Source organism: Aptenodytes forsteri, unplaced genomic scaffold, assembly GCF_000699145.1.
Source record: "Aptenodytes forsteri isolate BGI_AS27 unplaced genomic scaffold, ASM69914v1 Scaffold252, whole genome shotgun sequence".
Classification (NCBI taxonomy): domain Eukaryota; kingdom Metazoa; phylum Chordata; class Aves; order Sphenisciformes; family Spheniscidae; genus Aptenodytes; species Aptenodytes forsteri.
This window is the reverse complement of record NW_008794281.1, coordinates 1,791,812-1,807,609: the sequence shown is the minus strand read 5'-3', so window position 1 is coordinate 1,807,609 and position 15,798 is coordinate 1,791,812. Positions and strand designations below refer to the sequence as shown.

The window sequence follows — 15,798 nt, the reverse complement described above, 5'->3', positions numbered from 1 at the left end:
GGCTTTCAAATCTTAGGATTTGCTTTCAATAAAGGGTCTTTTAATTTCTGATTTTTTTTTTGGTAGGAAGAAAAAGTGGTGAAATTTAACCTTATTCATTGATAGATTGGGAAAGATCTGTCTGAAGAAATATGAATAACTTTGTTGTTGCTTATCTCTTTGAAAGCAAATGCCAGTGTTATGGATTACACATCCTATCTTAACACAGTCTCTTCTGTTTTCTTTTGTATTTTAACAGGTATTCTTAAATCACCTTGATATTCTAGATTAAGTCTTATGTTTACGGCTTTTGCTTATTTCCTTTTGACAGGTATTAAAATTGCATGACATTTTTGATAAAGCATCTTGTAACTGAGGAGGTGAATGTGTTGCAAAGGCGATGCGGTGCTTTCAGAACTGAGTTTCTGAACTTAATGAGAGGATGGAAATTGGACATTGCCACTCATCCTTTCCTTGCTATCCCCGTAGATTCCTTTAGATCCTAATTCTTCCAAGGTCATTCCTTGCTTAACTTACTCTCTGCCGCAGCCCGTTCTATCAGCTTACAAAGAAGTGAGCAAAAAATATACGTTGTGGCAAATATCAACCTTGTAAATACTTTTTCAGGTAGAAAAGTCCCTTCATAGTTAGAAGTCCCTCCAAAATATATTTTTCACAGTTTGTGATTGCTTTCAGACCCTTTTAGAGCTTGGAGCATCTCCCAACTACAAAGACAGCTGTGGCCTGACACCTCTGTACCACACTGCTATTGTGGGAGGGGACCCTTACTGCTGCGAACTGTTACTTCACGAACACGCTACCGTCAGTTGCAAAGATGAAAACGGATGGCAAGAAATTCATCAGGTAGGAAAGTTGTTTGGAGCTGAAGTTGCATGAGGAAATGTGCCATGCATGTTCTATGGTTCAACACTGAGTTGAAGGCCGTTTGGATATGTTTGGTCCATGCACGTACAAGTGTGGAATTTCTTCCTTTTTCTACTTGCTTATTACTTTGCATCCTGCTGTGGTGAATTAGAAGTGGAAACTGTTCTAGTGGAGTTCCGTAACTTTGAAATCCTGTGGTTACTGTGGATTTTGCTGCAGAAATTGCACTAGTCGTATTTATGTAATGGACTCTTGGAAGTTTAGCATCTTATTAGTGGCACTTCAGTAAAAAAGTGTAACTCGATCTTTTTGTTAGATGCCGATTTTAGTATCCTTGGTAATGCTTCCTCCGTGTTTGTCAGAGGTACTTTCTCCTTTCTCTCTGGTGAACTGTACAGGAAGATTTGGATTCAGGATCCTGCTGCTAGGATTCTTCAGTATGTTGCACTGAAGGATGTTAAACTCTTACAGACTCACAGTTTGAGTCAGATTTCATTCCCTGTGTGTGTGGAAACTGGGATTCTAATGACTTTTCTTTTGCTGTTTGTACATGGGTTTTCCTTTCCTCTCTTACATATTCAGCGTGTGGATAAAGGTGGTAGCGTGCTCTATAGAGAAGAATGATTTTAAAAAAGTAATTTTTTGAGGTTCGTGGTGTGCATGATAACTTGAGCCAGGTATGGTGCCAGAATTCATCAGGCACTGGCACGTCTTGGTCAGCTTCACCGTAACTATTGGAAAGGTACCAAAGACCTCCTTCCTCACCAAAACCCTAAACTGTATCTCTTAAAAAGACGTATAATGTTTGGTAAGGCATTTTCTGAAAAAAACTTTTTCTCTGAACTCTTTTATCTTGTCTTCTCCAGAATGTCTGAATATTATGCAGCAGTTGTGTAAGAATGCTTTATTAATTTCTCTTTGCGTAGCAGTAAACTCAGTAATTTGCAAAGTTTAAAGATTCTAGCAGTCCTAATGTCATTGCAGCTATTTTATGCCTTTGCTCTGTATGGGTGAGTCTGAGTAATCATAAAAAATGGAACTGGTGTAGTATGATCAGATAAATAAAGATATAAGTAATCAACCTTACAGGCCTGCTTAGGTTATCTAGGTTCCCTTTCTTTTCTGTGCACTAATCTTTTTAGTACACGACTTCTTTTCTTCTTTTCTTTGAAAGAAATGGGAGATAGCTTTGGTACCCAGGTTTGGGCAGGGATCTGAGCTTTCTCATTGTGTGTGTTCAGATCGAGGTTGTTTGGATCCATCTCTAGTAGGAAAAAAAGGATTAATTTACTACCATTGTTTCCGAGGATGTGGAGGAAATGGATTGTATAGATCAAAGTATTACCCCATCTGGACTCGCTGAAAATATAGAGAAAAATTCCCTGTTTTGAAAAGCTAGCCTTATACACATACGGTTATTATTTCTCGTAATGAAACAGAGCTTTCCAAACCCATTGTATTGGTTGTAATCCTAAATAAATCAATGTTTACACCTGGATTACGGGCAATCTCTTTTCAGTAATCAATAATACAAGCATTCCTCGGTGAATTAAGAAAGATGGTGATATGATACAATCCCGTATGTTGTCATCTGTGCGAAGAAGGCAAAGTTACCTTGCGTGGCAAGGAAATAATTGGTAGCAAGTACATTTTTCATTTTGCTAACACAATCTTTAACTGTAGAAGTTAAGACTCTATGAGGTTACCCTTATAGCAAAGGGGAAAAGGTAAGGTGGCGGTTCATGCTGTGCTAGGATAGTAATAAAAAGGATATCCTCTGGGGATAGCTGTCTCTCTCCGTTGACCGTACTGGGGAGCCCTGATGAACAACTACCTGAAAGGAGGTTGTAGCGAGGTGGGTGTTGGTCTTTTCTCCGAAGTAACAAGTGATAGGACGAGAGGAAATGGCCTCAAGTTGCGGCAGGGGAGGTTTAGATTGGATGTAAGGAAAAATTTCTTTACTGAAAGAGTGGTGAAACATTGGAACAGGCTGCCCAGGGAAGTGGTGGAGTCCCCATCCCTGGAGGTATTTAAAAGACGTGTAGATGAGGCGCTTAGGGACATGGTTTAGTGGGCATGGTGGTGTTGGGTTGACGGTTGGACTCGATGATCTTAGAGGTCTTTTCCAACCTCAATGATTCTATGATTCTATGGTTTGGACAGCTCATCTACCACGCAGACCCCCTATAACGAGGGGAAATGCATCTCCCCTGCCTTGGTTGTCTTCCAGCGCCTCCCCGTAAGCTGAGTAAGCGTTATTGTCAGGTTGGCAAAGAGGAGGCAAATCCTGCTCTAGCAAAGGAAGCAAAGTGGAGAACGGGCCTGGTTTTAGTCCAGTTTATTGCAGCAAGAATAGAAAGCTGGAATTAGTTCTTGTATTTTAGGAGTTATTTTAATAATTACATCTGCACGTTCATACCTAGATGTTGAGTGACTTTTAGAGACTAGACAGAATTGGTAATTTATAGCTAATTGTGCATTTGCTCTAATCTCCCGCACAGTCAGAAACACAGTTACGGTTTGGTACTGTTTCTCCCTTTGCTTGTTGTTGGGCGCTTGCTTTCTGTTGCCTAGTGTTAAAATGTTCCTGCTCTAATAAGAGCTAGCATAATGTCTCCATTATTTTGGCCAATAATTTGTAAATGAATAAGCTATTTAATAAATACTGTTTTTTCCCTGTCTGTGTATTCAAAATGGAAAATGGAGGAAGAAAAGATGTAATGGTTAGGATACTAGCCTGGGATTTGGGATGTGTCACAGATTTGATTTGTGTATTGAGCTGTACACTTAATTTTTCTGGTCCAAATTGCAAGATGTGTAGGTTTGTAACTCCCACTGAAGTCAGTAGTAATTAGGTACCTAAGACAGAGTGAATGGCTTTGTATACCTGTATCCCTCAACTTACATTCCATATTATTATACAGGAATGATACTCATCTGAGATGATACGAAGTTAAAAACATTACAGATTGGGAGGTGCTCAGTTGGTGTGCTATAGAGAGGAAGGTAGTCAAGTGAATGAGACTGATGAAGGGAAATACTGTGGTTTTTCTCAAACTTACTTGCTAATCAGGAAAGTTTCAAATTTCACTGGAGTCTCATTCATAGAGGTTTATTTCCAAGTATTCAGGGTCTAACATTTTTATTTGTGTGGTTGATAAAGTAACTCTTGCAGATTTTCCCTCAGTGCCCACAGAATCAAGAAGATTATTACTTGAATTTTGGCCAGATTTCCCCAAACTGTTTTCACACCTTAAAGGCAAGCTTTAGAAATCTGATCATCTTCAGTGCCATCTAGTGGGCAACTTTCCGAAGATTAGCAGGACAAAAAACCTATCTTCTGTTCGTCTGCTTGTCACATTTGACAGTTATGAATATTAGTGGATAAAAAGTGTCAAACTGTGTTTTCTTGATACCTTAAATTGCTGTTCCTCAAATAAGCAGCTGCCTAAACTTATGCACAGACTTGCTGTACCTGAAGTGCACACATTGACGTTTACAGGCAGGTATGCACATCTGGGTGTTAGTCCTCCCATTCAGCCAGGGGTGGTTCTAAAAATTAGACCCTAAGTAAAATAGCATCTTCTCTGCTAAAAATCTTTACCTGGAACGCTTGCCTAGATTGTATAATAACCAAAATACAAATGCATCTCTTTACAGGCTTGCCGATACGGACACGTCCAACATCTAGAGCACCTCCTCTTCTACGGCGCCGATATGTGTGCGCAGAACGCCTCGGGAAACACAGCGCTGCACGTCTGTGCCCTGTACAACCAGGTGAGCTGGCACACGCTTCCTCTGCCGGCAGACCCAGCGCCGCAGAGTCATACCGTCCTCCTTCAAAGGTCCCCGGCGGGAGCTGAGGGGTGCCTGGGGTTCCCTCTGCGTGGCTAAGTGGGGAGGGATGTCTTGCTTTGGGAGAAGATGAGTCCGGGGAGTCCAGTCCCCATGGAGACTGGAAACCACTGCTCTAAGAGAACGACATGTAGCCAGGGAAAAAAAGGCATAATTGAGGTACAAATGCTAAATCTTTCATGTCCATCCACAGAAACAGAGGCTTGTTGAGTTTTCTGTTGAAGAAGTTTATGGGTTTGCTGTTAGGTTTTCCTGAGATGCAGTTTCCTCGCTTTTAATAAATGGATTTTGGGATAAATTTCCCATTATTATTGATCTACAGAGGCAAGTTACACTGAAGAAGAACGTAGCTCATTATTTTTCATTTGATTTTTTTAATATGCAATGAAGTCTTACGGCTTTTAAACAGGGGTCTTAGAAACTAGAAAGAACATAATTAAAAACTATATTATTAGTATTTTATTCACTGATTACAAATAAAACTGCTCATTGTAGGTAGAAAGAGTATACATATTAATTAGAAAATAAAACAACACCATGTACTAATGACTTGTACTTTTTTTAGTATCATATCTAAATATTTGTCTCCTATTCAGAATTTATTGCTGTTTTGCTAGAATTTAAATTAGAATTAAATAAGAAATACTTGGAAAATACTGTGGAAATGTATCCGTAGATTATACAGAAGTTACAGGATTCTCTGCTGTTTACAACTTGTGTAGTCATTTACAAATAATAGAACCATTTGGTTTGACAGCGTTTTATACTCTCTTTGCATAGATGGGGTGGGGAGGGAATGAGTTTTACAACTATGTTAAACGCAGCACATATAATGTTACATTGAATTAGGAAAACACAAGTCACGAGATGTGACTGTAACTAGCGAAACATCTGCTAAAGCATCTGCTTCTTAATTAATTACCATCTTAGTTTTTTCCAAAAGTCCTGTCAAGACAGATTTCTCAATTAGGTCTAAAATAGCCTCAACTTTTTAAAAAACAGAATTTTGGGAATAATTTGACATTTTTCAAGTTAATGCTGATTATTTGAAGTACGCAGCGTATCAGTGGGAGCAGTACCTCTATGGGCTGCCTCTTGCTCACTGTCTACAAAGCGTCTCCAACAGGCTGTCAGGTACCTACGCTAACTAGTTTAAGGTTAGCAATAGTTTCTTTGCTCAGCTTGGATGGCTTCTGCGACTGTAGGCATACAAAGCTTTTGCAGGTTGGCACTTGTTAAAATTCCTAGAAAATTTTGCAGGGAAGTGAAATTCACCTTCATCTCAACAAAAATTTTGCATTTAGGCTTCACATCAAGAGCTTAACGTGTAACTATAAGCAATTCTGTTGAAAAAAAGAAATTAAAAATATTCACTTTAACTTCATTTACTTCACTTTTCCTGAGTGAGAATTTTGAAGCCCGGACCATAATGGACATATAAACTTAAAAACGTGAACTCATCTCTATTTTTTTGTAACCATTTTATTGCAGTGTTTTCGTGACTGTAGTTGGTCACAAGATCATACGCTTTTAGCAAAGGTTATGCAGTATGATGCTGAAATGAGAATAATCCTGTAGAATGACAGTATTTTTCATGTAGCGATGGGTTTTTCTCCTGCCTTCCGTGGAAAAAATTATTCTGTAGAAGACTTAGAGATTCTAATTGAAATTACATCTGCAAATTTGGAAATATTTTCATAGTCATTAAGCTTGGCTTTATGAATGGAAGTTTAACATCACGTTTAACAGCATGTGACACTATCATGCTTCTGTTTTCCTTAATCGGGTATATGTGAAGTTTTTCTCAGGGTGCTGTGAACAGTAACCTATGCTGATTTTTTCCAGTGTCCCTTTTATTGAAAATTGTTATTAGCTAATGTGGAAGGAACCGTGTTGGCCTTGTCTGGATGGAGAGGATGGGAAGGACAGCAGTATCCTTTTTACCTCTTGATTCCTGTAGATGGAGTCATTACCCATTTGATTTTTCCCTTCCAGTCTTCCCTGGGGCATTTTCTTGGGATACTTTCTGAAGTTGGTAATTCTGTTTTCCTGAGTGTCAGCTAAGTGCTGATCTCAATAAATTCTTGTTTTTTAAAGTTATTTCGTGGCCATCCAGTAACCGAATAAAATCTAGACAGATCTTATGGCTCTGTATTTTGCAAATAACAACGCTGGGATGAAGTGTGCCTTTTTTCAGTCAGTGGATTGGGTTCTATATGAAAACTGTTTAGTATTAAATCAGGTAATTAGCTCTCAGACAACAAATTGAATCTGATCTGCTGACAAGCCCACACTTCTCTGTGAAATTGTTTTTAATCTTACAAAGTCTAAAAAGCTACTGCATATTCAGTTTATGTATGATATAATGAATGAACAATACTAAACTCACAATATCAGAAGTTACTTGGTTGTCAGAGCTAAAATATGTGCAAACAGGAGTTACGGCATTCGTAGGCAGCACCGTAACAATGGGGAGCTCTAAAATGTGGAATTTCCATTGAATTAACAAAGGAAAAGTAAGAAAAATAATTTCTGGTGGTGATTTTTTTGCTTATTCTCCCTAGTTTGTTCCCCTTAATACTGGAAGGATGGGGAGGAGACAAAAGGGAGAGAAGTGAAGCTAACTATGCTTCTGTTTTAAAAGAATAAACAAACAAATTTTCTTGAAAATTCTTATGTTGAACAACTCTGACCACTTTTGTCAAAACTTTTCTTATCAAAACCATTTAATAAATAAATCACTTTGCATATTTTTTGTTCTACTGCAGACAGCTTAGTTAAATTTGTAAATCATGTGGAGTTTTAAAATGTGTAATGCTTTTGCTTTTGTAGTGTTGAATTTTTTATTCTGATAACCAAATGAATAACCAGCCAATAAATACAGTATGTTTCTTAATATCATTGTTTATATCCTCAAGTTCATGATCAAAACCGGGCATTTTAACGCTAAAGGGTTCTACTAGCATTTCCAGTATGTTTACTGAGCAGTACCTGGTGGAATAGTTGTTATTATGGGAATATAATATAATGTGCAAACCTAGAATCATTTAGGAGTCAGTCAAAAAGGAATTCTTGGAAAAGTAACCCTGAAAAGAGCTTTGGGTTTTTTTTTAAAACCTGGAGGTCTTCATCTAGATTGCAGCACGTTTACTTCTTTTGGATGATTGCTAATACGGAACACAGAAAAATGAGGAAAACATTTTGACATTTTACACATTGCTCTCGGTCTTCCTATGTTTAGAGATACAGAGAACACACCTAATGTGCAGATTTCTGTGCGAGCAAATGAGACTATCTCAGTTAATTAGATATCATTAAAAAGCTACCATCTATGAGATGATTGTTAATATACCGTCTTGAGATGTGACCCATTCTCTTGTTTCAATCTGTTACACAGAACAGGAAGTGTGGGAACAAAAGGATACCTTTTTGGAGTACTGAATCTTGGTGAAAGGGTAGGGTAGCCTCCTCCCCAGATACATTTAGGACAACCCTGTGATGGGGATCAAGATGGATCAAGAATCTGGCGGGATAAATTAGAAACCACAATGACAAAAATTATTTTCAATCATAATTTCTGCGCATTCACTTATGACTCAGAATCAAGTAAATAAGCTTCATTTCTGTCACTGAAATAGCTAAATTATACGATTGTTTTCTCTGGCTGCAAATTTACTGTTAAAAGTGAAAGGTAGCACATTGGAATACCTCGTTAGCTAGAACTCCATAACACAACATGACAAGAAATCTGGAAAGCACAAGAAAATTAATAGAAATATTTATGATGAGGAAACAGAAAAGCATTTTGAAATGTGAACTGGTTTGCATAAGGTCCTAAGATGAACATTAAAGATGATGGGTAGGAAATACAGCCTATATATGGGTCATCAAAAAGTCTAGTATTCTGAGAACCGTGCCAGAACCGCAGAGGATTTCTAGCAGGTTGTGGTCAGTCATATTTTACAGCAACGCAGAGTAGTGGCTTAAGCAATACACTGTGTCGGTCCAAAAAATAGTTTTTAAGGGATTTCGTTTGCAGATTCCCTCAGTTTAGAGGGCCTGAAGCCGTACTTTTCTCCTGTTAGAAGAGCTGTATTGGGTTTGCGCTGTAACTGTTAGTATTTTTTTAGGGGGAAAAAAAGAGAAGGTAAGACTGGTCAGTGCAGTGTGTATAGCCAGACCAAATAATTTCAGGTACATTAAAAAAAATAATCATACATTAAATGTTTAAAATTGAAGATAGGTTGAAAAAAACCAAAATAAGTGCACGCAAGTGGTAAAACTGCTTTGTTTAATTCTTAGCAATTTAGTCAAATTTCATTTTGAACTAACACATTTTCTGCAAAAACTGATTTGTCAAGTATGGAATTTCCACAGTACAGTTTCTTAAAAATTTAAGATGATGTTACCCTCTCGCGTTCCTCTACATTTTTTTACAGTTGCGTATTGTTTCTACTCTAACACACTGCTAAAGCGCCTAAAGCCTTGTCATATTTGAAGTACTATTTTAATAACTTAATTTCTCAGATTATTTATTTATTTTGTTTACTTCTTATCTAAGGAAATATATACCAAAGAGCAACACATCTCATAGCCACAATGTCTCTTTAGTAACTAAAGACCCTTACTAACAAGTTTACTCTTTTACCATTTTCAGGAGAGTTGTGCAAGAGTGCTGCTGTTCCGAGGAGCCAACAAGGAGATTAAGCCCCCCCCCAGCCAGTCTCCATTTCAGGTAAAAAAGAAATACCCCTTCCCCGTGCCCCCCAGAAATATTTGCAAGAAATTCTCACGTGAACTTGGCTTTGTGGAGAAGTGACACTGCACAAGGCTGAAAACAGCTGTAGAGTAAGATAACTATCATTTTGGAAACTGTGGCTTTTGTGTAATGCAATAAGTGAAGATGTCCTGGAATAATCAGGAATGAGAGAAAAACACACCCAGCCTTAGCTGTTCTGGTGACACTGTCAATGAGTTTGAGAATTATATGAGCTGTTGATGACAAAACACGAAGTCATTGGTGTCCTGTGGTCAGATGTACTTTGCTTTGTGATTATCTGCAGTCCCATGTAAGAGGGATCCACGGAGTGACTGGGCAGCTAAGCTTTGCTTGGCCCCTGTTGACTTAGCCAGAAAGAAGCTCGTCCTTCCTTGGATGTGAGGCCAAAGAGCTGGGCTAAGTTTCAGGGGTGGGGTTGATTTAATGCCCTGTCAGTGGTAAAAGTTGAAGCTGTCATCTATGTCTCCAAAAGAAAATGAAGTCTTTCTTTGGATTAGTCAAAACTGACTAGATGTTTTTTTCACCATTTTCTTATATTAAAGTACTTTCAGAAAGCTTAATTAAAAATCCAAATGGAAGGAAATTGTTTGTCCAAAGACAGGGTTGTCAGGTATGCCTGACAACCTTAAGCCCTTATTTCTGAAGCAGTCTTAATTAGCCTGGATTTCAGAGAAACATTCATAATGCAAATTGACACGTGAGAAATAGGGACGAAAGCTGTAATGCTTTAAGAAAAAGGAGCAGAAAGAATTTTTTTCAAGTTACAGAAAATAGTGCTTCTGGAAGAATGGTGGCACAGTACCATTAAAAGGAACTGTCCAGTTGTGAAACGTGAGGGGGCTATTTCCCAAAACCAAGTAGTCTTTCAACCAAAAGAAATCCTGATTTACCTTTGCTTGTTGTATCTTTCCCATTACATCCTTGACCCGCTTTGGATAATGCTGGCATAGGATTCAAGGAAGACTGCCTTTTCTCTCATGCTTTGAAATAATGGGAATATTAACTATGTCCATGTGGGTCTCTGAGTTGGCTCCCCAAAGATTACGTGTAGATAACACCTCTGAGTTTCAGGCTTTTAAAAAATACTCAGCCAAATATTTCCATATCAGTTTAATTATCTCTCTATTTTGAAGGTTTTCTGGATGTAAGTTGCGTATCTCAAGAGCTTAAGAGTTCTGCCTGCAAATCCCAGCCAGATCATTGTTTACTTTTGGGACCGTTTTCCCAAAATTGGGGAAACAGTGCATTAATAATTTAATTTTAGGCACCATTTTCGGACTGCTAATAGTTTGCCATCTAAATATATGCTAAGCACAAATTCACTAAGTACTAGGTAATACTTATCACTGCACCTTAGAATTATGGAGTGATTAAAAAAAGGAATAAGAGAAAACCCTAATTATTGGAGGGATGGGTTCCAGTGTCATCTCTTTACTTTGAGTGATTAGAGTATTTTATTACTTTACATCTTTGAGATTAACTTTTCTTTTTGTTTTAGGGTTTTATGTGGGGAGGGTAAATGGCAAGTAGAATAGTTTCCATTTGTCTTCCTCTTTGTGCTGACTGCTGCAACGTTCTTGTTCTTCCTCTTAGAACAGGAAAACACAGGGGAAAAAGGCAGAAAAGAAAATATTTGTAAAAGCTAGTGCTGATAGTTGTAGGGCTTCAAGAAGTGAAGGATGACTAGCCAAAACTAAAAATCAAGAGAGCACAGGAGACAGAAGAAATAATTTCAAGGGAAGGGTGTAGCTGTGGAAGTGCACTTACTTGACCGGTGAACTATCTCCCGTCCCTGTGGAATAAAATCCTATTTGTTATCGTTTATTATATGTTAACACTTCTGACGGTTGGGCTTTTGACTGGTCACTCTCCCCCTAGTACAGACAGAAGGACTGACAATTAGGTTGGCTTTGCTTTATCCTTTCTAGATCCACATACTTAAAAAAAGGAAATTACTTCCCATCTTTTTACTCCACGGTGTGTTACTTTTAGGTGTAGGGAAGGTAGGAAAAGCTCTAGTTTGTCCGAATGCAGTGAGTAGAGAAAACCCTGACACCAGCACTGCAATAAAGCGGCATTAGAATTAATTCCTTGCCATCTGTCTGTTGCTGACCCAGTCGATCAGACACCACAAGTGGAGTTGTTATAAAATTATGCAGAATCCCCTTGAGTTAATAGGATTTTGCATACTAACAATGTTTACTCATGTAATCAGTAGCAAGGAACACCGAAGCATCTCATATGTACATAATGAGAATGGTTGTAGCTGCAGCATCTATTCCTTTGAGTAACCCCCGTTACGTTCTTTTCTCAGAAATCTAAAAGGATGATCCTTTTGAATTGCTGCTTAAAAAATAGTTGATGTGAAAACTGTGCTATTCTGTAAAGCAGAAGTATCCAGACATGGAGAAATTTGTGTGTTGCTTTCAAGGCCTGCCAAAGCTTTATTTATTTTGTTGAAAATAAGCAGCAGAGTGTGTATCTAGCATTTGTGTCCAATGAATGTAGTGTAATTTTATTACCAAAAAAAAGATGTGCATGCGTTTACTTCTTACCAAATCACAGTGCTTATTAAAACAAGCATGGGTTTACCGGATCAAATGGAAGGAAAACTAGTCTGGGCTGAACTCCCTGCCACTTAATGCAGGTATCCCACACTGTGTGCCCATCCCTGCCTGGGATCTGGCTGTCCTTTTCGCCTTTTCAGTGTCTAGCAGAGTTAGTGCTGGAATGGCATTGCCAGGCGTCGAGGCCACAAAAAAGCTTGCCTGTATTTCCCAGTTGAGCACGTAAGCTTTCATTAGCTGCCTTTGAAGGAATGTGTTTCATCCTGACTGATTAGTGGGGTCCATTAAGTTAGTAATCAGTGTTGAGTACAGTTGATGTCATCCAGAGCCGAAAGTCTGTCTGTGACTGTCAACCTTAATAGATTGTGCTGCTGATAGGATGTACTCTGCAATAACCCAATATGGGTCAGCACAAATTTCTCTGTGTGTTTTTTGTGGGGTCCCCCCCTGCTAATAAGTATTAATACTTGTATGGATGTGGGGTGAATCTCCTCCCTCCGTCTTCCCCGTGTGTGTTCCAAGAAGATTAGGGCAATTCCTGCATCACCGTCCTCGGTCTAAGTGTGAGAATTTTTTGTGTACTGTGCATTTCGGTTAAAGGCTGATTAACGATTAGAGTTAAGATGAAACCTGTGCCACATGATTATACTATATTGCCAATTCTGTTTATTAATCACTTATCCATCCTGTCTTGGCTGGGTAATCTAAGTATCTTATACACTAATTATTCTGTGCTAACAGATGGAAAAAAAAGTTGGCCTTACAGAGCTGCAAGTGCTAGCTAATAATACAGCGTTACATACATTGTGCTTGGCCCTTTTTCTTTTGAAGTAACTAAAATCGGAGCAGGTCTGTGCTTTCATTCGTAGCGCTGAGCTCGGACGTGCCCTCAGCCATGCCTGCTGGAAGCACTGCTGATGCCTCCATAACCATTCGTAGAGCTTGCCAAAACATGATGTTTGCCACCAGCATATACAGTACATCGATTTACAGCTCTCATATACTGGCTTATGAAATGCTGAACTGTGACTTCTGTTCCAGCTATAGGTTAGCTTTAAAATTTCCAGTGGTTTTAGGGTTTTTTTTGATGTTACAGTTTCTATTTTATTAGTAAAACCTCCCAAAATATCCTTTCAGAAAAGCCATGATATCCTATCAACGTCCATAGACGTTGATATTTTATGTGCTCCTAGATTAATGTAAAATAATTTCTTACCTATCTGGCAGATATTAATCCAGTAACTCAGAAATATCAGAGTTTTGCAGTGTTTACAAGCTGTTGAAATTCTGTTGTGTAAGTTAAAATCAACATACACCTTGTTTATCGTGTTTTTCCTTTTTCTTTTAGTGAGCAGAAGCTCTATACAAATAATTTGTATGTTTTCATATGGGCTGTAAAGCACTTTCAAGCTTAGAGCTAATAGAGCTAATAATTAGTCAGTGTTTTTGAAGCTTACATGTTCAAGTATACAGAAGAACTATTCTGAGGTGCCATTTAGTGACACCTTCTAATGGCAGAACTGTACCTGAGAATGATTTCTCTCTCAGATGTACCTCGTTATTGACCATTGCTATCCCAAATCAGCATGGGTTATTAATGCGCTTATGTTACATAGATGGCAGGAGGAGCAGCAATCTTCCAGGTCCACTGCAGGTAGAATTGTTCCTCTCAGTTTGTTGGCTGTACATCTATTTTCAATTGCTCATATTCTTGCCAGATTTGAATCATTTGAAATGAAATTTTCCATGCCTGGTATCTCAGGCGGCATTGTTCGGAAAAACAAAATGATTCAGCTATTTCGGAGTATGAGTGAGGGAAAACATGTGTTGTTTTGCTCATACTGAAAAACTCTGTTGACCCACCTCTCCTTGCCCCGTCTCCCCTGTTGTGTTATGTTGTTTTGTTTTGTTTTCTTTAATTGCCCTGCATGCTGTCGGTGATCTCCATGTTAATAACGTGGCAGTGTAAACCGGTTTGCAGTCTGACTCAGATACAGGGGCTCCAAAACCAGACTACGTATTTTGGAAGCTAAGCCGGCTGGGGGGAATATAGGCAGGCGCAATCGGGCATGGGTAAGCAAACATTGAGCTTGGAGATGGGTGAGAAAGTACGAGACCGGCTGGGAGCCCGAGCCCCAAAGAGTGAATGGAGCAAGACCAAGACTCATAAGGGTCTTGGGGAGATTTTTTAATTGTCAAGGGCAGAGGAGAAAGAAATTCAGATTAGAGGGCAATTGGGACTTTAAAAAGTAAAGTAGTGTGAAAAGGGAGTCTTGCTTGGGTAGCGGTGCTGGGGAGGAAGCCTCGGGTTGGAACGGCTGAGCTGGGAGGCCAGGGAGGATGGGGCTGTCACAAGGTGGACGTGCGTGCAATGCTCCCAGCCCTGCTAGTGGTTTGTAAAAAATTCATCTTGTTTATTACCCAGCATATCGCTACAATGGCTTCCCAAACCCCAATTTTGATTTAGTTCATTATAATGTTGAATTTCATCTTTTTGGTGAAATTTGCAGGCAAAGGGCAAGAAGTTTTTCTCAGGTATATTTTGTCTCTGACTTATTTTTGAAAGGGTGAAAGTGTGAGAAAGCTAACTTTAAAACTGAAAATCTCTGTCCGGTGCTTCAAAAGGGCATCTTTACAAATATGAAGTAATGTTTTCTCTCTTGATGTTAAAATGTGTAACTGTTGTGTTAATGGAGCATATAAATTACACAAGGACTTTGTTTTTGCCAAGTATTTATTTTCATCCTAATTCCTTTTCTGAAGCACCTGTGTGAAGAATGCATCGTTGAATATTGTGTATTATTGGCAAAAAATGTAGCTCTTTTCTCATGATGCATTCTGCCTTTAGTCAGACATGCAGCTTTTTCCAGTTTTTGTCCTGATTTGAGTCAGATAATGGAATTAATTCATCCTTGCTTTGGTGGTTTTATTTTTTTTTTATGTTAGGTCACTGCTTGTGTTGATCAGTTATGTTGTGTTTTGCAGTACGGAAATAATAGGTAAAGGACTCTGTGTCATGGAAGAGTGTACAGTCTAATTTGCACTTACTCATTATTTGTGATATTTAGATCTTGATAGGAAAAGATTTAAGGTTTTAATCATGTGAAAACCCCAGAAGTACTAGAATAAGTATAATAAAAAAATTCTACAGACTGGCTTTTTAAGACTGAGACATAGAAGTATTAGTAAGAGTTGCATTTAGTATTTTTAAATCTATACAAGTGACCATACCAGAACAAACTATGGATTTTTCCTTTAAAAATAAAAAAGTGTGTTAGTATGTACATATGTAGGCATACTCAACATAATTTGTTAAAAAGACGTAATGAAAATTAAAAATTTAAAAAAAAAGAGGGGTGTCATGGTGATATATCCAGGTACAAACAATGATTAGTTATTATATGTTTTCTCATCACTTACCTTGAAGTGCTATTTATACAGAGGAACACACGTTCTCATTTGAGAAAAAGGCTTTTTGGGAATTACACACGTCACCTTGGGTATATTTATGCCTTCGTGGTGCTGATACGTTATCTGTTAGGGTATTAGGGGAAAAGTTGCCAAATGAAAATATTCCTGAGAATAGTAGAGATACAAGATACTGTTCCAAGTATGTTCCTGGGGGTGCTGGTCGACAGCCGGCTGACCAGGAGCCGGCAGTGTGCCCGGGCGGCCAAGAAGGCCAATGGCATCCTGGCCTGTATCAGAAATAGTGTGGCCAGCAGGAGTAGG

General features: G+C 38.6%; 1 protein-coding gene across 1 annotated transcript in view; it reads left to right on the top strand.

Moving 5' to 3' along the window:
• Positions 1-15,798, top strand: part of SHANK2 (SH3 and multiple ankyrin repeat domains 2) — a 325,234-nt gene that overhangs the window by 13,127 nt on the left and 296,309 nt on the right. Inside the window, exons 6-8 of the mRNA XM_009286552.1 lie at positions 676-843; positions 4,525-4,641; positions 9,377-9,454. Coding sequence (XP_009284827.1) covers positions 676-843; positions 4,525-4,641; positions 9,377-9,454 — 363 coding nt within the window. The remainder of the gene's footprint in view (positions 1-675; positions 844-4,524; positions 4,642-9,376; positions 9,455-15,798) is intronic.